This window comes from Erinaceus europaeus, chromosome 21 (genome assembly GCF_950295315.1).
Source record: "Erinaceus europaeus chromosome 21, mEriEur2.1, whole genome shotgun sequence".
In the NCBI taxonomy this organism is placed as follows: Eukaryota; Metazoa; Chordata; class Mammalia; order Eulipotyphla; family Erinaceidae; genus Erinaceus; species Erinaceus europaeus.
The window spans coordinates 19839428-19863647 of NC_080182.1; the positions used below are offsets into that span (position 1 = coordinate 19839428).

At 41.4% G+C, this 24220-nt stretch overlaps 1 protein-coding gene across 1 annotated transcript in view; it reads left to right on the plus strand.

The window, feature by feature from the left end:
- Positions 1-355: 355 nt before the first annotated feature.
- The window catches only part of TGFBR2 (transforming growth factor beta receptor 2), a 106584-nt gene continuing 82719 nt past the window's right edge, over positions 356-24220 (plus strand). The window contains exon 1 of the mRNA XM_007516856.3: positions 356-977. Coding sequence (XP_007516918.1) covers positions 884-977 — 94 coding nt within the window. The 5' untranslated portion in view covers positions 356-883. The remainder of the gene's footprint in view (positions 978-24220) is intronic.

Sequence of the window (24220 nt, forward strand, 5' to 3'; positions counted from 1 at the left end):
CTCCCCCCAAAGGAAAAAAAAAAACAAACTTCTGGACTTCCCAGTCTTCTACCTAAAGAAAAACGTTTTACACCGTGATGATGTAGGCATCTATAACTGAAACAAAAGTGTAGTGAGTCAGTACTTACTCCTAGTTTATTGGAGGAAAGATGGTCAAAACTCATTAAATTTCAGCATCCCACTAATGGGTCCAGACTTGTAGCTTGAAACCCAAATTGTAAATCCCCAAGGAAGAATCCACGGGGGGGGGGGGGGGGGAAGGGAGATGTTTCCTGAAGGGAGGGGGACAGTGAAATGGAAAGTACATACACCTTCTCAGTCTAGTGACTTTCTGAAACATGTGCACGTAGTCACTCCGGAGTCAACAGTTGGAGGCAGGAACTCCTGTGGGCCTTGAGGGGCAGCTGAAAGTTTGCCAAAACCCTTGAAGGGGCTGGTCTAGAGGAACGTGATTGGCAGCTTCGAGGAGAGCGAGGGCTGGAAGCCCTGGGAGAGGGAGCAGCTCTGGGCTGCGAGCGGTCCTGCCCAGCTGTTGGCGAGGAGTTTCCTGTTTCCCCCGCAACGCCGGGTGAAGTTGAGTGAGTCACTCGCGCGCACCGACAGACGACACCCCCGCGCGCGCACACGCCCGAGGCAGGAGCCGGCCTCCCCGCAGCTCCCCTCGGCCGCCCCGCCGGGGGCCTCCCCGCGCCCCGCCGGCCTTCAGGCCCCCTCCTCGCCGGCCCGCGCGCCCGCGCCACAGCTGGCCCGCACATCTGCCCGGCCGGCCCGCCCGGCGCGGGGTCCCGGGAGTGCGCGGCGGCGCGAGGGCGCAGCCGGGGCTCCAGGAAGGCGCCTGGCGCTGCGCTCCGGGCTCGGTCTATGAGGAGCGGCGGGGTCTGCCATGGGTCGGGGGCTGCTCAAGGGCCTGTGGCCGCTGCACATCGTCCTGTGGACGCGCATCGCCAGCACGATCCCACCGCACGTTCAGAAGTCGGGTAGGTGCCCCCCCATCCCCAACCCCGGGCTTGGCGGGGCGCGGGGGGTCCCCGGGCCTCCCCGCCCCTTCGCAGCGCTTGACAGTCGGCCCTGGGCACCCGGCGCTCCGGCGGAAACAGAAAAGTTTCCCCTCGCTGCACCCACGTAGATCAACAACCTCGGCGGCAGAAGAGGAAGGGGGGGGGTCGGGTTTTTCTTCTAAAAAGAAAAGGAAAGTTAAAGTGGACGGCCCCCTTTGTGCAGAGACAGGAAAGGCGTTGTGTCAGCCGCGATCGAGGCGAACCCCCACCCCCGGAAAGGGAAGTTTGAGAAGTTGGTTATCTGGGGAGCAGCGGCCCGCTGGCTGCCCAGGCCGCCACAGCAGCTGGCACACCTGGAGCCACCGCGCCCGGCACCGGCCCCCCAGCCCCCCTCCCCCTTGACCACCTCACTCCATCCATCTGCAGCGCCTGCCCGCTCAGGCAAAAGCTGCATATTCCTCCAGGCCGACTTCTGGGCCTGGAGTCACTGGATAAAAGTTTCCAGAAGGCAAAGATTTCCAAAGAAAAGTTATCTGGATCCACGGGTGACTTGCTTTGCTGCCAGTGGCTTTGAGAGCAGAAATGGGCAGGTGGCTGGTGGCGAATGACTTGCAGCATGTGCATGCCTACTGGGTGCTAGATGGTGGCCAGGTTGCTGTTGCCTGGAGCAAGACAAGCTCTACCTTCCCAGAATTGATGGTTCTCTGCACTTATCACTGGGTGGAAATGGAGGTGTTAATATCCTAACTCTTTTGCCAGCTCAATTTCTGTCTCTAGATACAGGGTTTTTTGTTTGTTTGTTTGTTTGTTAGTCGGTCCCCCCCCCCCCCCAAGCACTGCTCAGCTGTGGCTTAAGGTGGTGGTGGGAGAGGGATTTGATTCTAGGACTTTGGAGCCTCAGGTGTGAGTCTTTTGCATAACCATTATGTTATCTACACCCACCCATTAGAGGTATTTTGGGGGGGTTGGGGGAAAGATGGCTTTCAGGATGCAGGAATTGAGTTTTCAGGCATTTCTTAGGAAAATTATGACATCCTTCAGCTTTTAACACAATGTGTGCAGCTATGAGCCACATAATTGAGTATTTGCAGCTGTGAACTGAGTTACAGTGCTGGGCCCTTTGCAGGGTACATCAGTTTCCTCATTTAAGTGGCCCTATTAGATGGGATAATTTTACACTCCCTTAAGCTTTCACATCAGTGGCTACTCTCCTCTCTCCTCTCTCCTCTCTCCTCTCTCCTCTTTCCCTTCCCTTCCCTTCCCTTCCCTTCCCTTCCCTTCCCTTCCCTTCCCCTCCCCTCCCCTCCCTTCCCCTCTCTTCCCCTCCCCTCCCCTCCCCTCCCCTCCCCTCCCCTCCCCTCCCCTCCCCTCCCCTCCCCTCCCCTCCCCTCCCCTCCCCTCCCCTCCCCTCCTCTTCTCTTCTCTTCTCTTCTCTTCTCTTCTCTTCTCTTCTCTTCTCTTCTCTTCTCTTCTCTTCTCTTCTCTCTCATGATTTGGAACTGTAATGTGCAGCCTTGGGATGAAGTGCAAGCTTGACAGCCCACATTATTGTGAGGCACACCTTATTTACCAAGGGCTGCAGGTTGACTGACCTTTAGGTTGTCTAGAAGAAATATGCACCAGGTTCTAGCTGGTACATTCCAGAGTATTTGTAGTGGATTGAGGACTTAAAAAATGTCATGCCTTATATCGAAGGTGGCATAAAATAGGAGTTTTTTTTTTTTTAAGGGAATAAGGAAGAAAGACTGTTATAAACAAGATATCTTAACTTACTACTTCATTTTTTTCAAATGTTTTTCTACACTGCAGCACCAGAATGCTCAACTGTTTGTGACAGAACTCTTAAAAACTAAGTTGTGTTTTGCTAATAAGCATCCTTAATTTTCTGTGTATGTTAAAAATCCTGGAAGTTTGTTTCAGATTAGAAAGAAGGAAATTAGGGGCCTTATTTTGCTAGACTTTGTTTACAAGGATAAGAGATTTATGATTTGCAAATTCCAGGCCCAGCAGTTCGTGAGTCAGTTTCATTTCATCTATATACACATTTTTAAACAATTACCTTAAAAGCCAAGGAGCTTTTTATTTGGACTTTTAAACCATTGTACTAGACCCATAGATTTCATATTTGTATGGGTTTAAAATTCCTATGGTTTTGTTAATTAATCCTTTCTTAAATAAAAAAGAAAAAAAATTTCAAAATGACTGGAGTTGGTGTATTGCACCAAAGTAAAAGACTCTGGGGTGGGGTGGGGGGAGAGTACAGGTCCTGGAAAAAGATGGCAGAGGACATAGTGGGGGTTGTACTGTTATGTGGAAAACTAAGAAATGTTATGCATGTACAAACTATTGTATTTACTGTGGACTGTAAAACAATCCCCCAAAAAAGAAATAAAAAAAAAATCAAAATGGCTGAACAAAGAAGCATTTTGAGTATGTATTCACCTGTAATTAAATTTCAAAGAGATTTAAAAGTTCTTACTGCAGTCCTTAGTTTTTAACTTGTTTTGTTTGTTTGTTTGTTTTTTAGACAGAGGCAGAGGGAGAGTGAAAGAGACCACAGGACCAAAGTTGACTTCAGTGCCATGGGTGCCAGACTCAAACCTGGGTCACACTCAGCACAGAACAGTACACAATCCAAATGAGCAATTTCACTAGACAAAGGTAGTTGGAAATTAAAGGTGATGGAGATTTTAAAAGGCCTCATTTCACTCACATCTAAATTTTACATGCAGATAAATTGTTTCAGAATATTTCTAACATAGTTGGCAAACTGCCCAATATTTTTCAAAATAATCTTATTTCATGGTAAAATACGAGGAAATGAAATTGTTGTAGACTGAAAACTAGGCAAAGAATTTCAGTGTAAGAACAAACTTTACTCAGATGTATTTTTAATTTAAAATATTTTTGTTTGACTTGTGAGAGTCTCTTCTTTCAAAATTAAGTAATTATTCTTTGGGGGGAAATTAGGGGAAAAAAATCCTGAAAATCCTTCAGATCTGAAAAAGTGACATACTTTTCTAATGTCCTAATAAGAGTTTCTTATTGAGTACTACACATTTTTAAAAGTGCATAAAAACAGACTTCTTTCCTTACATCATGTTAACGACATCCTTAGTTTTCAGGGTTAAAGAATACAACTTATTAGGTCCACAGATCTTTGGTCTGTTTGCTTTAGTTCCCAGAAAGTATATTCGTACCTCTAAAATAATTCCTTTAACCCTATTTTTAACACACTGGCTGTAGTATACACAAAATACATAACCATTTGGGTTCATTGCCTTCTTTCTGAGCTAGGATCCCATGGCCATGAGTCCTCACTGCTGGCTGTTTAGTCAGCAGAAAACCTGCATATTTTCCAGTTCAGTTTACTGATCCCTGCCTCCTCTCCTTTCCCCTGTGGAAACACAGCTTTTAAAATATTTCCTTATTTCTGGACCCCCATTTTCCCAAAAAAGAAGGACACCTCATTGGTGTCATTTTAAAAGGTGGCTAGTATTCATTCTTCCTTCTCTACAACATAGATATTCTTTTTGCTAGGCAGGGTGCAGAGAACAGGAGACACTGTCCCATGAATAGTAGAAACCTAGTGCCTTTGCTGTCATTGGCTTTCACATCTGTGAACTTGTTAAAAGCCAAGAGAAGAATATGCATTTCGGGAATCAGGTGGTAGTCGTGGATACGGAGAGTATCCTTCTCAGTTCCTCCTCTGAATAAATGTTTTCAGTGGACAAGTCTCAGTTTCTCATTTACTCTAGAAGCTTCTACTCATTTACTAGCTGTGTCACCTGTTGTAGTCACTTTTCTAGCCTTTACTTGCCCTCACCTGTAAAAATGTGGATTGTGGCATCAAATAATGTTTTAAAGAGTTTTATCAGAGGACTTCTAACATAGTAAATGCTCAGCAAATACCAGCTCCCTCTATTATCACCAAGCTCCTTCCTTAGTCACATTTTAAGGGGTCTTGCTTGACGTGATTGCCAGCTGAATCTCCATATCCCATCAAATTCTAGACTTTCCCAGACCACTCTTATCCACACTGCATGCACATTCTGTGAAAAAGTAAGATGATTGTGCCTTTGGTTAAGATTGTCTGTTTGAATCTTCTAATTCCTGCTGATTTTCGCCTCCGCCTCGTTTTAAAGATTTAATAGATACCTGTTTGGAGTGCCCCTGGCTAATTTAAGTAAGTATCCTTTCCTGGGTATAAAGCTTCTTTCTCAGCTGGTGACAGCAGTGACACACACTTGTCTTTCAATGGACCTCCATTGCTTCTGTCTTCAGGGTCTCCTGCAACAGTACTTGATATACCATTTAGTATCCTAGAAATGCTGTGTTGAGCCCCCCCCCCCCCCCTTTCTTCCTTCTGCAGTTAGTACTACCAAGTTGAGCATTGCTGCAAACTGAGAGTTTGGTCTGTATGGTGGAATCTATACTTTCAACGAGAACAATTTGGACTCTGGCTGTTTATAATCTGTATAATTGGTTCATTCATTCTACGGAGTTATGAGAAAAGGTAACTTCAGCTTTTGACAATCACATTGGAAGTGTGCTGGGAGTTTTCACCAGCCCTTTTAGCTATAACATTGAATTTCTATAGAGCACTCAGAACCATTACAGGCACTTGAAATTTTAAGAAAAATTCTCACAAATACTGAAATCTATTTTTTTTTCTAGAAGACTGTCAAAGGAGATTTTCATCAAAAGGAAATGCTGCTGTCTAAATTTAGCTTGTAGGTGCCTTTCTTCAATATAGTCTTATTCTTTGGTGTAAAAGCAGTGAAGCAGAGTTGCTCTAAGGAAGTGTGGCCCTGTGGTAGCAGATTTCTGCTACAGAACAGTGTGGATGTTATTTAGATCTGATGTAAACAACCACCAACATGGTCTAAAATAGGATGCAGAGGAAGCATATTGCCTGTCTACTGCAGCATGATATTATTTAGTCAGTTTCCATATAAAAACATAACTCTACCACCTTGTTAGTTTCTGCTCTCCAGCATCTTGTATTCCATTTCAGCAGTGTTAATTCATACATCCAGTAGAAATTACTTCACAGATAAGTGTTTGCAGCTAGGATGCTCACTTCTTCTATTGCATTCCTTCCCCACCTTCTAGTACTTCAGAGAAAAAGGAAGCTTGTCATCAGGTCAACATTCCTGATTTCATGATTTACTTTCCTTATGTCACCTTTCCTTCATGATTGTCTGTGTACTACAGAAAACTCAAGATTTGTACACACAAACTCTGCAGTGCCCAGTATGCTCATGGCAGCCGGGTAATGAGAACCACTGCAAATGATCTAAGGTGTGACCATTGCAGCATTTGGATGTGCACTGTTTTCAAAGTCGTGCACCCCAAACTTCAGACATAGTAGGACTGACTTCTGTAGATAGGCCTCAAACAACTGCTGGTAAGAATGAGAAGAGCAGGGAGTCGGGCGGTAGTGCAGTGGATCAAGCGCACATGGCACCAAGCGCAAGGACCTGCGTAAGGACCCCAGTTCAAGCCCCCAGCTCCCCACCTGCAGGAGGGGTTGCTTCACAAGCAGTGAAGCAGGTCTGCAGGTTTCTGTCTTTATCTCCCTCTCTCTGTCTTTATCCCCCTCCTCTCTCAATTTCTCTCTGTGCTATCCAATGACAGTAATAATAACAACAACCACAGCGATAAACAAGGACAACAAAAGGAAAAAATGGCCACCAGGAACAGTGGATTAGTAGTGCAGTCACTGAGCCCTAGCAATAACCCTGGAGGAAAAAAAGAAAATAAAAAGAATGAGAAGAGCAGAATTTTCCCAAAATAACAAAAAAGAATGAGGGGACTTTCAAGGTCCTACTAATTTCAAAACTTGCAGGTGGCTAAGATTCTTTTTCAGGATGGCTTCTGCCTTCTACTTGTCATGATTACCATTTTATATCTTGACAATCAACATTGAGCAGTTCCTCTTTAGATATAGTTAATTTATTTCATCCTACATAAGATTTTATTTTATTTTATCTTACCTTATTATTTATTTACCAGAGCACTGCTCAGGTCTGGCTTATGGTGGTGATGCTGGGGATTGAACCTGGCCTGCTTAGACTCTTAAGATTCTCCCCTCTAGCCTCTTCCCTTTATTTTTTTTTTTCCTTTCCCCTGTGGTCAAGGCTATAGATCTTTAGAATGAATTTAACTTCAGGACAGTGCCTTTGATTGGTGAGATTCTTTCAGGGAAAGACTGTTGACTGTTAAGATATGTGAGTCTTTCTCTTCCCTCTCTTTTCTGATGCGATAGTTTTCAGCTAAGCTAAACTGATAAGCATTACATAGGAGCAGAAAGGGCCTTTGCCCGAAGCTGTAGAGGCGACTTCCTAATAAAGGAAGTATTTATTTTTTTAATCAAGCTTTTGGCCTTTGGAAGAGGAGATTCCAGTTCTCCAAACAACTGCTGACGCAAGCATCTGGGAACTCAGGTAATTCTGAACCAGCTTTGCAGTTTACACGGACAAGTGGGTCCGTCATCTTGAGGACCTTCATAGCCAGTGGTGTTTGCCCCTGAGGCATGACAAAGGAAGAGCTGTGTATGTGGAAGTGCTGAAACTTGGGCATTCACAGGTTCCTCTTGGTGAAGGCTGGTAGAGCAGACAGTGGAACAAGAAAAGTGGATTGATGGTTGACCAGGCCTCAGTGTTGTTTTCTCACATCTACCTTTTCCCGGGGAGGGACTTCAAGTAGTAGTTTGAGTTTTAAAGTTGTATTTGTGGGGGTGGGGTGGATGGTGGATCACCCAGTTAAGCACACAAATTACCATGCTCAGGAACCCAGGTTGAAGCACTTGCCCAAAACCTGCAAAGGAGACACTTCATGAACAGTGAAGAAGGTTTGTAGATGTCTTTCTCCCTGTCTGTTTTCCCCTCCTCTCTCAATTTCTCTCTGTACTGTCTAATAATATAGAAAAAAGGAAGGAAAAAGAAAGAAAGAAAGGAAAGGAAGGAAGAGAGAACGAAATAGGAAATGGCCACCAGTGGGGGAAAAAGAAGACTGTGTTTGCTGTTTAAGACATTGTGAACATGTGTTTGCCAATCAAGCTGGAAGGATAAAATCTATGTTCATGAGCCTGGTTTGCAGCTATCAGTGTCTCCATTTGCCCTCGCAGTATTAGGGATCTATCTGGTCTCAACAACATTCCTTTACAGAGGTGTTGGGTGCAAAATTAGTTCTGTTGATTATATATTTGCCCTGGAACAGGGAGGCTGTTCACTAATGAAGTTGAGAGTTTGTGTGTGATCAAAGTGTTGTATTTCTTCTGGGAAAACCAGTTTCCCATAGTTTGTGCTTTCTTGAAGGAAACATAGTCTGATTAACTTAATTCGCTTTATCCTCTATTTAATTTCCTCCTTCTGCTAACTCCTTTTTCAATATTATTTATTGGATAGAGACGGAGAGAAATCAAGAGGAAAGAGGAGACAGAGAGGGGGAGAGACTGAGAAACATCTGCAGCACTGCTTCACTGCTTGTCTGTCTGTAACTTTTCCCAGAAGATTTTCCCGTGCCCTCACTGCATTTCCCCTGTGTATTGGGAGCACAGGGCAAGGTGAAACTTATCTGATGTTTTCCTTTACTATTGTAAATATTTTAAGTGATCCCTGACTTTCTCAAGCTATCTCTCCTTAGAGATAAGAAAACCAAGAGTATAGGAATGTAGAGAAGCAACAACTGCCTTCTGACACTGTAACAGAGGATTGTCAAAACTACGGACTTTAGAAAGCTTAGGAGTTTGACAGGACAAACATGAATATTTTTGAAAGAAAATATGTAGTCCAGTGCATATTTTCAGCATAGGCCTCATCAACAATCTGTCTGTTAAAGTTGTAAATTAGTACAGAGAATCCATTGACCCTGGCAGAAAATTCACTCAAGTACACATCATCCTGTGGGTCTTGTCAATATTTACATTTTATAAATGAAAGAAAAAAAACTAACTTGGCAGAACTTTTTTAAAGGATGAGACTGTTTTTACTGATATATTTTATTTATTTAGTATAGAGACATAGAGAAATTGAGAGGAAAGGGATAAGTGGAGAGGGAGGGAGAGGAAAAGAGAGGGAGGTAGGGAGAGAGAGAGAGAGGGGGGGGAGGGAGAGAGGGAGAGGGAGGGAGAGAGAGAGAGAGAACTGCAACACTGCTTCTCTGCTTATCGTGCCTTCCCCCTTCAGGTTCTTCTTCCATAGCCAGTCAACAGCATCAGGTTGAGCCTGATGTAAAGTATCGAGACCTCCTTTGAATCTGGAGAGGTGGCAGTCGTTGACTATGTGGGTCATAGTCTGTCTGTGGCCGCAGGGGCAGTTCGGGTCGTCTCTGGCTCCCCAGCGATGGAACATAGCAGCGCACTGGCCATGGCCTGTTCGATAGCGATTGAGGAGGGCCCAATCATAACGTGCTAGGTCAAAGCCGGTTTGACGCTTGCAGGGGTCTGTGATGAGGTGTTTGTTCTTGACCTCAGCTGACTGCCAACTCTGTTTCCAAGAGTCTGGAACAGAGAAGTTCAGTGTAGGCGTAGGGGACCAGATTGGGTGACGAGACGTCAAGCGTTGGACAGGGTGGGCGAAGATATCCGCGTATATTGGCAGGTCCGGTGGAGCGTAGACGTGGGAAATGAACTTAGATGATGCCGCATCCCGACGAATATCTGGCGGGGCGATGTTGCTAAGAACTGGCAGCCATGGAACCGGGGTGGAACGGATGGTTCCGGAAATGATCCTCATGGAGGAATATAATTTGGAATCGACCAAGTGGACATGGGGGCTATGGAACCATACTGGGGCACAGTATTCTGCAGTGGAATAGCATAATGCCAGAGATGATGATCGTAGTGTGGAAGCGCTTGAGCCCCATGAGGAGCTGGCCAGTCTTACAATGATGTTATTCCTCGCGCCCACCTTTGCTGCAGTTTTTATGAGATGTTTGTGAAATGACAGAGTGCGATCGAGAGTAACGCCAAGATAGACTGGCTGGGCTTCATGCCGGATTCTCGTATCGTCAAGCTGCACATTAAGCTCACGCGAGGCCGAGGCATGGTATAGATGGAAAACAGATGATACCGTTTTTGCAGCGACTTGATGAGGACTTGGTGAGGACCAGCGACTTGAACCCAGGTCCTTGTACACTGTATATAATATGTGTGCTCAACCAGGTACACCACCATCCAGCCCCTGAACTTTTCAACATAGACACATGTCATTGGCTTTTTACTGCCAGTACGTGGAGGTCTGATCTTCAGAAAACTACTCAAGATGGTTCATGGACATACATCCTACGACCAATGTAACTATCATTTATTAAGATCTTGTTACTTTCTAGGTCTGAGTAAATACTTAATGTGTATTATTAAACCTTCCAGTAGTCTGTCAAGTTGATCTGATAGTACTCAATTTAAGTCCTCTAGAGAAAGGAAACTTAGCTAAGACCAAGTAGTTGGTCTTAATTATTCTTGCACAGGAACTAAGGTGGTCTGGCCAGGCCTTAGTTATCTTTTAGGGGAGATGAGGCCACCTCAGTTGACATTAACCAAATGGGTGGTGGGAAACTATCAAGGGCATGAGAAATAGTGATATTGTTCAACATGCTGACAAGGTGTCAAAATTTTGCACATACATCCACATTGAATTTCTTGAGCTAAATAAAATCAGTATCAGTTCAATTATCAGGTCTTTAGAAATCATGGCTGCCTTGTGATCTCAATGGAAAAGTGAAATACATATCCGATGATAGAGTTTGTGCTGCGTCACGGAACAGATCAGAAGTTGAGCTAGTCTGAATACAGCGGGCACATCATTTAGAAGGACTGGGGGAATTCAAGGATGCGTAACCATAAGTAAGGGGTGCATACGGTATCCTAGGATAGGTTCATCATGAAGCGAATGAGACTTGACCAACAAATTTGCTCCTCTCTTCACTCTCAGAGAGGCCCTGGCAGTGTGATTAAGAAGTGTCAGCAAGTTAAAAAATATTTGAGATATTTCACAATGCTCTGAATCATACTGATCACATAAAAAATGAATTGATGGAGCTCTTCCCAGTTTAGAGGCAGTCCAAAAAGTTTATATGACATGACTTATAATGAGTTGCAAAGCTAGAGAAATATCTCCCAAGTTATTCAAGAATAAATTAAAGATCCTGATGAACAGTTTTAGGGGAAAAGACTCAATTATTTTTCTAGTATCTCTGTGAGAATGTTACAGAATATCTTTGGGCAAGGAGACTAAAGACTATGTAATGAGGGCCTGGGTGGTGGCGCACCTAGCTGCACACATGTCACAATGTGCAAAGACCTGGGTTGGAGACCCCAGCCCCCACCTGCAGGGGGAAAGCTTTGCAAGTGGTGAAACAGTGTTGCAGGTATCTCTCTGTCTCTCTCCCATCTCTACCACCCCCTTCCCTCTCGATTTCTGGCTGTCTCTATCCAATAAATAAAGATATTAAAAAAATAAAAAAGAATATGTAATGAAGTCTTACAGCAAACAAACTTCAAAAGTGTTTCAAGCAGTCAACAGAAACAGTTATTTTTCATTAAGTTTAGGGTATTTGAAACATCTAAACTTTATTTGTAAGGTGTCCTTTTAAATTGTAAATAACAACTTTCATTTTCAGCCATTTCATTCTTTTCCTTAATGAGTGAATCTTAGCCCTTATGAACTTCAGCTTCTCTAAGACCCAACTCTTTGACTGTGACCCAACTTGCTTATCAACTTAGAAAATAAATTTACAAGGCCACCTCATCCTCCCTCATTATAGTCTAAAGTCTGAATTACTGTGTCACCAAATCAAAACTTTTTTTCCAGGCTGAGCTAAATCCTTCATCATTTTCCTAGTTTAGAGGCCCCTTGCCAAGTTTGAAAAGAAGTTGCAAATAGGTGATTATCACAAAACCTTCATCTTGAATGAGAGGTAACCTGCATCTGACCCTTGGCTGAGATTAAGACTCTGCCTAGGAGCTTACTGGTGCAGAACAAAGCATGCTGTACTGGCAGTCAAGGTGTCTAGGTGACCTGCTTAAGTCCTCGAGTCTCACTCAATTTCATTTTTTGTATGTGTACAGTGAGAAAAATTGGACTAGATGAGATTTACAGGCTTCATTTTTTTATTCAATTCTGAAATGTTTTCACTCTGTATGTTAGTAGAGGAAACCATTAAAGTCGATGTAAAAAAAATACACTCTTTAACTGAAACTAGAAAATGACCCAAAGTCACCACAGGTCACAACTGACAAACTGCACACATGAACTTGTGGTTTCCACAGGGTGACTACTATTTAAAAAAGGAGAAGAAGGAGAAGGAGGAGGAGAAGGAAGGGGAGCGGAGGCTGGTGAGACAGCTCACCTGGGAAGGTGCCTGCTTTTTACCATGCATGTAACCCAGCACTCTGGGGGAAACTTTGGTGCTGTCATCTTTTCCTCTCCCCTTCTGTCTCTTCGTTGCTCTAGTTCTACTTTAAGAAGTCTGAAGTGGGGGGTCGGGCGGTAGCACAGTGGGTTAAGCGCACATGGTGCAAAGCGCAAGGACTGGCTTAAGGATAGCGGTTCGAGTCCCCCTGACCCCCCCTCCAGGGAGTTGCTTTACAGGCGGTGAAGCAGGTCAGCAGGTGTCTATCTTTCTCTCCCCCTCTCTGTCTTCCTTTCCTCTCTCTATTTCTCTCTGTCCTATCCAACAACAATGACATCAATAACAACGATAATAATAACCACAACAATGGTAAAACAACCAGGGTAACAAAAGGAAAAAAATGGCCTCCAAGAACAGTAGATTTGAGCCCCAGCAATAACCCTGGAGGCAAAAAAAAAAAGTCTAAAGTGATGACTGTGGCTATGACCAAACTGAAAAAAAAAAAAGAAGAAGAAATAAAAACGTAGTTATTTTGAAAGTGTCTTGGTACAGGTGCCTGAGCAGACATCCTTCTCTAAATACCATGTTTACTTCATCGTGCACACACTCGTTGCTGAAGGAAAGGCTTACTTGGTTTGGTGGTATTACTATTTCTCTTTGGTTAATTATGGTATCTTCATTTTTCCCCTTCTGCTGAAGTGGCAAAAGTGTCTGTGAAGGTTTTTTTTGAGGTAGAAAATCATGTAATATTTTGCTGCATGTGCCTATAGAAATGAAGCCTACTGAGCCTTTTGTTTGTTTGTTTTGCTATTTTTTTTGGAGGGGCAGGAAACTCATTTAAATAGAATTAGTCCTCCATTGCCTTTATCACCTTAATTAAAATATTCTGACATTCTGAGAAAAGGCAGAGTCTGTTACAGATTGACTCTTTCGAGACTGCTGTTTTAGGCAGTGCAATAGGTATAAATTCCATGCCAACATTTCTATATAGTGTGCAGAAACTTGTTAGCACAGAGATGGAATGTTCCCACTAATTATTTGAATGGCTATCTTGTTACCATACATTGCACTGCTGTTATAGTCTTTTTAAAAATTTTCTTAAAATATTTTTTTATTTATTTTCCCTTTTGTTGCCCTTTTTATTGTTGTAGTTATTATTGTTGTTGTTATTGATGTCATCATTGTTAGGACATAAAGAAATGGGGAGAGAAGGGGAAGATTGAGAAGGGGAGAGAAAGACACCAGCAGACCTGCTTCACCGCCTGTGAAATAAATCCCCTGTAGGTGGGGAGCCAGGGGCTCAAACCAGGATCCTTAGACCTGTCCTTGGACTTCACGCCACGTGCGCTTAACCCACCCGACTCCCTCTTATATTCTTTTTAAAAAAGTGTTTTATTATCTTTATTGGCTAGAGACAATCAGAAAGCAAGAGGGAAAGGCAAGGTAGAGGGGGAGACAGAGAGACACCAGCAATACTGCTTCACCACTTGCAAAGCTTTCCCCTGGAGATAGGGACTGGGGGCTTGAACCTGGCAACTTGTGCATTGTGTTATGTGCACTCAACCAGGTGTGCCACCACCTGGCCCCGCTGTTATATTCTTTAAAGCTTCTATCATTGGCAATAAAAAGACCATATTATGAAATGTGTCTTTCAAATATATAGGGGAAAAAGAACCATAGTACAAGCATTTTTGTACTCACTATCCTGCAATGTCTTCAATTGCATTTTATAAGATAATTTCTTTTTTCCTTTCTTTCTTTCTTTCTTTCTTTCTTTCTTTCTTTCTTTCTTTCTTTCTTTCTTTCTTTCGCCTCCAAGGTTATCACTGGGGCTCAGTGCCTGTACTACCAATCTGCTGCTCCTGGAGGCTATTTTTCCCCCTTTGTTGCTCTTGTTAACGTTGTTATTATTATTGTTGTCATTGTTGTTGGATAGGACAGAGAGAAATTGAGAGAGGAGGGGAAGAGAGAGAGGGGAGAGAAAGACCTGCTTCACCACCCTTGAAGCGGCCCCCCTGCCTCCAACCAAGATCCTTAAGCTGGTCTTTGCACTTTGTGCCATGTGCGCTTAACCCATTGCACCTACCACTCGGCCCCCTCTAACATAATTTCTTGCAATCTTAATCTACCATAGATCCTTCTACTTTTGCTTTTATAAATTCACTATCACACTTAATATGGTCTTAACCACTTCTCGTAACACATATTTACTTTAATTAGCTATAGTCCTATCTTCTGTTTTCTATGTCTTTCAACTTGGAGGCCCGTTTGCTCCACTTCCTCACTCTTTCAGGACTCCCACCCCCATACCCAGTTTCCTTTCTAGACATTTATTTACCTTTCTTGAGTTAGATACATCAAGGCCCAAATCGCCACCCTGAAAATGAAACTTTTCTATCATCCTTTGATAATAGACACTGGAGATGTCCTAATACTCTGCTGCTCAGTTAGTGAGTAGTCCAGGAACTAACAGAATCACTGAGGATTTGTCAGGCATAGAGAATATTGGACCTTTCCTAAAATCAACTGCATGGGAGTGTAGGTGTAACCAGACTCCCCCATGATTCATGTGTGTGCTAGAGGTTGAGAAGCTGTACTTGCACACCGTATTGAAGTGTTTACAACAAAGGAGTCAAATCATAAGCAGTGCTTTCGCGGCATCAGATTAGACTTGCTCCTGTCTCTAAGGAAGGAAAGGATTCAAGGAGGATGAGCTCCCAGGTTTATGAGAATCTTTTGACTCCTTCTACACCCCAATGCCCATTTTAACTGCAATTGATGCCGTCAGAAGAGAGAAAGCTCTGGTAGCAAGGCTAGTAGTGAATCAGTCTTTTTTTTTTTTTTTTTTTAAGCAGAGCACTGTTCAGCTCTGGCTTATGGTGGTGCGGGAGATTAAACCTGGGACTTTGGAGCCTCAGGCATGAGAGTCTGTTTGCATAACCATTATATTATATACCCACCGTGTGAATCACTCTTAATGTGCCCTTTTCCCCAACTCTCTTCCATAGTTGTTCTCTACCAGATGTCCCTGGATCACCCATAAACCACAAGCTGAAACCCAAGGAATCATTCCTTTGCTCATCTTATAGCATTTATCTTGCCTACTCATTTGGCATTTAATCACAGACTGCCTTGACACATGTAGGCCTTAATGAATTCTGGACCTATTTTGCCTTGGCATTTCACACACTATATAGCACATCACTGCATGCAAAATATGTACTAAATAAATTGTTGAACTGAGGTCAGCTTATTCGGGAAGTGCTTCTACTCTTTAAACATTTTTTTTTTCATCTTTTGTTGTTATCTTGAGAAGCTTATTTGGTTTGCACTCAGCAAGAATTCGTGATATTTTTTTGGAATCTCTCAACATTCATTTTAATATGGTTCTAATTGCACCACTGTTGGCTTCTGTATTTTACTTATCATAAGACAATGTTTTGTATCTCAATGACTTGTCTTAAAGATTAAGGGTCCTCATAGGTTAAAAGAGTCAGTTATCACAATTGTTTTTTGATTTTTTTCCTCAACTTATTTTGTCTTATTTTCTGTTAATAGTATCTGAATTTTTTCACCTTTTGACATCTAAACTACATACAAGGCAAAAACAAAAAAAAATGTTAAAAACTTTCCATTGCAACCTCTATCTTAAGTTGCTTCCTGTGTTTCAAATCTCAACTTATTCATCAGAATATTTTTTTAGTCTCAATATCTGGAATCTTGTAATCAGATACGTATTTCTAACAAAAACCTAGTTATATGAGATGCATAACCATCTGGTTTCATTTTTACTCTTTGATTATGCTTCCACACGCATGTCTGAACTCTTACTTCCTGTCATCTGTAAGACTTTGCTGTCATCTGTAAGACTGTACTAATGGGGTTCTATCCACAGACACCAGTGCTCCCTTATTTTTCTTTTAAAGCCTATTTCTTTTTAAAAAATGTTTATTTGAGAGGAAATAGATAAATTGAAAGGGGAAGAGGAGATAGAGATACCTGCTGTGTTGCTTCAGGGCTTGTGAAGGCTTGCACCACAAGTGGGGGTTAGGGGCTGGAACCCAGGTTCTTGATGAACTAATGTGTGAACTCTCCTAAGTGCACTACCACCTGCCCCCCCTTTTAAAGATTTTATTTATTTATTAATGAGAAAGATAGAAGGAGAGAGAAAGAACCAGACATCACTCTGGCACATGTACTGCTGGGGATCGAACTCGGGACCTCATGCTTAGAGTCCAAAGCTTTACCACTGTGCCACCTCCCGGACCACATAAAAAAAGTCGGCCCCCATAGGACCTCACCCTCAGTGTGGATAAACAATGGTAGGGAATGTTCCATTCTCTGAAGGGAGGTTGGACAACATACTCTACCTACTACCTGAGGAAGATGGGTTCTGAAATTAGTGCAGTGTGGAATGCTCCTAGCAGTGACCACAGAATGTGAGCTCAGACTTACTGGGATGGAGAGGTTACATAGGCTCAAACTGGGATCTTTACACACCGATCCTTGTGCTTCCATGCCACATGTGCTTAACCTGCTGTGCTACCACCTGGCCCCCAACACCTCCCTCCATTTTTACTAAATGAAGTTTGGCCTGAGTGCTAGTTCCTCTTGTGTTTTCTGTTACTATCTCAGTGAGATTCTTTTTTCTCCTCTTCACAGCCTTTTTCATAGGCCTTACCACCTATTTCAAGATGAGGTGGCTTGGGTCACCAAGTTACCCAAGTATATACATGTGTTTTAAGTCCTTTGCTTGAGTGAAAACTCATTGAGGGAGAACCTTCTATCTGATGTTCCCTTAGCACTTAGTTTCCATTCTTACTAGAAGGTTGTTGCTGTTTGGAATTCATTATTTTTAAGGGCCTGCTAAACTGCTTTCAGACTCTGTGACTATATATATGTCATTTTTTTCCCTTACCTTTTCATTGCTATATATATGTCAATGACTTTTTAATTATAGCCATCTGTAGTTTTTCTTGAGGTAACCACAAGCATGCGGGAAATTTCAAGCAACCTGATTTGTGTAAACTAGTCTTTACAGTAGAGGTTTGCTCTCTCTTCAAGTCTTTAGTTTCTATGAATTTGGGGGAGCTGTCATTTCTGGGTGCTAAGAGCTGTTGTTTTTCCATCCACTGTAGGTGGTGACCTTTGATTCAGTTGTCTTTTCATGTGTGGATCTTTTCAGAGGACCCAACACATTATGACTGTAGAAGTTAGAAAACTCATAACGCAAGCCATATTATCTGACTCAGGAGAATTTGCTGCCCCTTTTGTCTTTCACTTTATGAATCATTGATTATCTCCTGGTCTGGAGTGGTTGCATAAGAGACAGCTGAATGCAATGTAAAGGTTCTGAAGACACTACTATTAGATATTCCTAATGACAAACATTCTGCAGTGCAGAGGTAACTTCTGGTTGCACTTTGAGGAAAGCCTAGTTAAATGATTAAGGAAGCTTAAAATATGAAGTTTTCCTTAGTTAAGTGTTGAATAGGAATGAGTGTCCAAGGAAGGTATGGAAAACCTCAGCCTCTCCTCAACTATAGTCTCTATCAACTCCCTTCAGAGCCACACTGGATAAATGTGCACTGGATTTCAGAAGAAGCTTCCAGACAGGCTCCTGCCGTCTTCCAGTGGGATCCTCATTCAAGGAACATCTCACGTATGAGAATGTTGGAACTACTGTAGCTTTCACAACGCGCTTAATCCTATATAGAACCATTTATGGTTGATGTACCGTTCATTGGCTAGCTTTCAAAACTGCTGAAAACGTTATCTTCCAAGATTTTGATGGTGGTACTGGTGAAGATGTTGGTATGATTATATAATCAGTTATATCTACTCAGCATGTTGCAAAGCATTTTGTCAACCCCAGAGTGTTTCCTATTCTCAGTTTATTAATGAGGTGCTTGTAATATCTTCAGGGCTCAGGAGGGGACACTTCCTTTATAGTTCAATGTTTGCTTCTTGAATAACTATTGAAACTATAATTAACTTTAACTCTCATTGCTCCAAGCCTACTGGCCTTGTTACTCTTCAGGATATACCTTCTTTTATATGTAAAAAGGAACCAAAAGTTAGATGTTTTTGTTACTTGTATTCTGTCTGTCAAAACAGTTTTGTTTTTCTCTATGTATCTTTACTTAGGCAGGCATCTTTAGGTTCTAGGAAAAGAAACTCCAAACAATACTTAACCTCTAGTAGAATGGGCAGTTTTGATTATAATCCATACTTTATAGTAAAGTGTATGTTAAAGTTAGTAATTGGAGTGAGTCCCTGGCATCTTGGGAAGGTGATATTGACTCAGCATCCCTTCTCTTCAGTCACCTCCACGTGACAACCACAGGAGCTGATGTGATTCTTGTGTTTACTTAATAAGACATCTTGAAGTTTTAAGAAAGCAAAGGGGTCAGAGGAGCAGTTGATGATACACTAAGGACTTGTTTGTGTGTACTTACTTCTCAGTGGTAATGAGGGCCGTATTGGGAAAGGCCTTGATTTTAGTGAATATTTGTGCTCATTGCCTTCTTTGGTACTCATCTGATGGGAACAGATAATATGCCTTTCATGATTAGAGTAGCTATTAAACGAATATTATAAATACAACAGATATTGCAAAAAAAGTGACTTACTTGACCGTACAAAAGAAAATTAGTGCCGAAAGACAGAGAAGTGATTTGAATGATTCAACTGTCATTGAGATAACTAGAGAGAAGATCAACAGTGGGGGAAGGGAAAACTACATAGAGATGATAAGTTTGAAGAAAACATTGAATATCACTTATGCTAATCTTTCAATAATTCCATAGGTTAACAGAGTGCTTTATTTATCTGTGAAATGGCTTTGCTAGTATGTCACAGTTAATGTTGGAAACAGCCCTTTGAGATGGACATAATTATGGAGTCCTAGAAAGAGGAAACCACCCATTGCATTGGAACAAAGATTATTAGTTTGCTATTTTATCATTTCACCATTATTAAGTAATTGCATTCCCTTAATGCTTAGATTTTCCTTTTTGTTTTCTGATACAGACAGAGAGAAATGAGAGGCAGAGAGAAAGGGAGAGAGAAAGAGGTAGAAATAACAAGAGAGAAACCTAGAGCACTGTCCCACTGCTTGTGAAGCTTTCACCCATGGATGGGGGCCATACACTTGAGTGGGGGTCCTCAGGCAGGGGACCATGTTGCTCTACCAAGTGTGCCACCACCTGACCCTGATGCTTGATTTTGACTTAAATCTAAGCTAAGAACTATGGCCCCATTATGTTTTCGTACTTTTATTGATAAATGGTAGGAGACAGAAGAGTTAATTTACATCAGAAGCCTCTTCTTGGCCTTGAAAAATCAGTGGCCATGTTTAAGAGTGAAGTTCTTAAAAGATATACATCTTGGGGAGGGGGTTGCCTGCTAATATTTTCAGAATTCAAACCATGAAATAAGTATTTATTCCCTTTCTTTTTTCCCCCCTATTTTGCTGGGGGGGGGGTGTTTGTTTGTTTGTTTTGCTCTGCTTTTTCTGCCATCATGTTTATCGTGAGCTCAGTGCAAACATTATGAATCCACAGCTCCCAGCAGCCATTTTTTCCTTTTTTAAAAATTATTTTTCTCTATTTATTTTTTTTACTGGATAGGACAGAGAGAAATTTAGAGAGGAGAAAAGTTTCACTTTTAAATGCCATGTACTATGTAGTCTTGAGGGTTATGCCATTATTGCTAGTAGACAAATTTATTAAAATGAAAAAATAATAAAAGAGCTGACAGGTGTAGCCTCTGTTCTTTACGAGAATTTCAAGGTGCTTAACACAATCTGGGGGGTGGGTCTCCTAACATTAGAAAAGCACTCCTTCACCTTGTAACCTTGTTGGCCTAGTATTATCTTTAACTTTCCCAGAATTTCTTAAGGATGAGTGTCTGAGTAAAGATAGAACATCACAGTAGTATTAACAATATATTAGAATTAAAAACAACCCAAGTGCCCACTGGCTGAAGATTGGACCAAGAATATATAGCACTTATACACAGTAAAATATTTCAAATTAAAAAATAAAAGAAGCACCCGGCTCCCCACCTGCAGGGTCTCTTCACAGGCTGTGAAGCAGGTCTGCAGGTGTCTATCTTTCTCTCCCCATCTCTGTCTTCCCCTCCTTTCTCCATTTCTCTCTGTCCTATCCAACAATGATGACATCAATAACAACAGCAATAATAACTACAACAATAATAAAAAAAATAAAAAACAACAAGGGCAACAAAAGGGAAAATAAGTAAATATTAAAAAAAAAAAAAGAGAAGAATAGGAAAAGACCCTGCCATCCTAGCAACATAGGAGACTCAGAGGGTGGGGGTTAGGCAGCATCGCAGCGGGTTAAGAGCACTTGGTGTAAAGTGCAAGGACTGGCATAAGGATCCTGCTTCAAATCCCCACCCCACCTGCAGGGGGGTCACTTCACAGGCAGAGAAGCAGGTCTGCAGGTGTCTATCTCTCTCCCTTTCTTCCCTTCCTCTACATTTCTCTCTGTCCTATCCAACAGCAGCAACAGCAATAACAACAATAATAATAACGACGACAATAACAACAAGGGCAACAAAATGGGAAAAATGGCTTCCAAGAGCAGTAGATTCATAGTGCAGGCACCGAGCCCCAGCAATAACTCTGGAGGCAAAAAAAAGAAGACTCAGGATATTAAATGAAATTAAGCTAAGAGATAAAGACACTATAAGATTTCACTTATATGTGGTACATAAGAAGCAAAGAGAGGGGGCTGATCGATAGTGTATGGAGTAGAGTGCACACATTACCATGTGCAGGGATCCAGGTTCAAGCCCTGAGTCTTCACTTGCAGAAGAGCTTCATGAGCTTTGAAGTAGTGCCACAAGTGTCTCTGTTATTCCCCCTCATCCTCCTTCCATCTCAGTATCTATCAAATAAATAAATTCTTTTAAAAATTTATTTATTTATTATTTGGTAGAGACAGAGAAAAAAATAAGAGGAGAGGGAGAGACAGAGAGAGCCCTTGCTTCACCACTTGTGAAGCTTTCTTCCTGTAAGTGGGAAAGCCAGGGGTAGAACCTGAGTCCTTGCGCACTGTAATGTGTGTGCTTAACCACGTGCACCATCGCTTGGCCCCATAAACAGATCTTTTCAAAAGAAAACAAATGAGTTGCATAAAACAGAAACAAACCTTTAGTTTATAAAACCAAATTAGCAGTTACCATAATGGAAGGGGGTTGGAGCAGGCACATAAAAGGGGTCAATTGTATGACACATAAAAATGTATATTTAGTGGTGTCCCTGATATAGTATATACAGATGTTGATTTGTAATGACGCACACCTGTTATAATGCATATGTTGTTATAATGCAGTGTTACTGTAATGATTAAAACAAAATTGCTTGTTCACAGAAAAAAAGTTAAATAAACCTCAAATACATAGTCAAATGTCATGTCAAAGAAGCTTATACTGTATAAAGTATCTAGCAAAACTTACTTGTGTGACTATGACATTTTTAAAGGATATGGTAAGAAATAACCTCACCTTGCACAAATGACATTGTTTGCCAGCACCCAAAGCTCATTTATGTTTCTGCTTTCTTTGGAAATGCTCAATAAAAGTGTTATTGTCCTGACAACATAAGAGCAGCTGAGTTTGGCTTAAGGAAATGGATTAATCCAAGTTTCCACACTATACAGAAGACTTATTTCTCTACTCTCCCACCAGTATGCATCAGGATGATTTATCTAAGGGACTGGGACAAATAATCATTTTTAGCCTGTCTTCTCAATGATGGCCCCCCTCCAAAAAAATAGAAAATACATAAATAAACAAACAAACAAGCTTCATTAAGCAATGCCTTGGTTTATGAATTCATCAATTTCAATTGTAATATAAAGATGGAGATTTCTTTGAACTACAGTATATTTCATAGTCACCTTCTTAAATAAGATCTTTTAAAAAGAATTCCTATACTATATCTGCTAGAGTAATATATTATATAAATACATTTCTTTAAATTATAGGTTTACATACAGATTCCTGTTAGGGACAATGTAATTGTACCAAAAAAAAAATCCTAATATTTTGCACTGTTCAAGAATGCTTACTCTTCAGATCTGGCATATAAGTGTTGTTTAGTCTCTATTTGTTTAATAGACTGAAAAAGAAAAAAAAAGTATTACACAGACTAAAAGTTGAATTAAACTGCAGGAATATATTGACTGAAAAGTTATCTTGTTGTGTTACATTTGTTTAGCTTTGTACTTTTCAAAAGGCAAAGCTTGCCCACAACTGCTAACTCTGATCTAAATAACTATATGCCTTACTGCCTTTTGTTGCTAGATTATCTAAGGGAGATAGACTTTCTCACGTTAGTCTCCTTGAACTCACTATTCTTTTTGCCTTATGGGGTCAAGCCACTTTAGAAATTCAGTTTTCTCAGGAAACCTGCTCCTTAGATCTTTCAGACAGATCTTCCTTTAAGCATATTGTCCCCTTGGTGATTGGCAAAGGATTTCCACCCTTTAAAAAGATAAGAACTTGTAAAATCTGTGCTTAAAATTTAATCTAAAAATGATCTTCCCGGAAGAATGTGTACAATAGCAACCAAATACCTTGGGGCCAGTTATGTTCATGATTCCTGCCTCGTCCCCCAAATGCTATTAAAGTTTGAATCACATAAGAAAAGTATCTGTGTTGGGTTTGACTCTACCTGTATACATTACAATTATTTACAATAATGCAGGTTATTATGTTCTTAGCAGTCAAAGCAAGTTGAGAGAATTCATTTGTAGACCTGTCCACCTTAACCCATACTATTTCTAACTCCTGAATTTGAGTTCCTCACTCCATAGAAAGATCTTTTCAAACTCCTGTTATAAACTAAAATCACGGAGGAATATTTTAGAACAATTCTCAGTGCCTTAGCCAAGACTATACAATTACTGATTCATTGCTTTGGTGTAGGACTGTAGCAATCAGTGCTGTTTAAAAGATTCCCTGATTAGTCTTATGAGGAATCCAGATTGAAAAATATTGATTTACCCTACTCCAAATAGTGGTTACAAATGGGTAGTCTGACTAGAGAGGTCAAGCAGTTTACTCCTATTAGCTGAGTTTAAAACCTCTCATCTTCTGACTTGAAATTCAATATAACAGATATGATCAAGGTTTTGGAGTAGAGCTATAGGGGAGTCAAAATCCCTTTGCTTTTGGAAGCCCACCTACAGAAGGGAGTGAACACATACCCTGAAAATACACATTTTCCTCAGGTCTCCAAGGAGGCACATTCAGGTCATTTCTTAGCACCAGCAATCATAGTGTGATTCTTTGTACCTTTCCCTTCCTGTCCTCTGGGATCATAGAGCTTTTTTTTTTTTTTTTTTTCTCCACTTTTTTTTTCCTGTTTCTTTTCTATATGAATAGGATTCTGATGTTTTGATAATATTCTGTAGTAACATGCCCTAAAAATAAAATTGTGTCTTAAGAAATAAGCCACTCCTCCTATGTCATCTGTGTTTTTAGCTTTAATTGTAAAATGACTATAAAGTTAGTATTGTTTTGAGGGAAGAAAAAAATAATGTCTATGCCTGTGAAGCAGTAGAGAGTATAAAACTTTTAAACTCCTACTCAAATATTGGCTAAAGAAAAGATCAAGAGGCAGGTAAAGGTCTCCAAAGAGAAAACCTGCCTAGAAAGAAGCCTGTTAAGGTGAGCTCCTGTCCCTTAGTCACTGGAGTCCAAGGGGATGACCACTCTGTGAGTGCTGAGACCCTCCCTTCAGAAGGAAGTCTGCTACTATGGGTCACCTCTGTGCTTTGTTCTCCTAGAAACTCACCCCTCCTTGGCATGTGGTGATTTAAAGCCTCTCA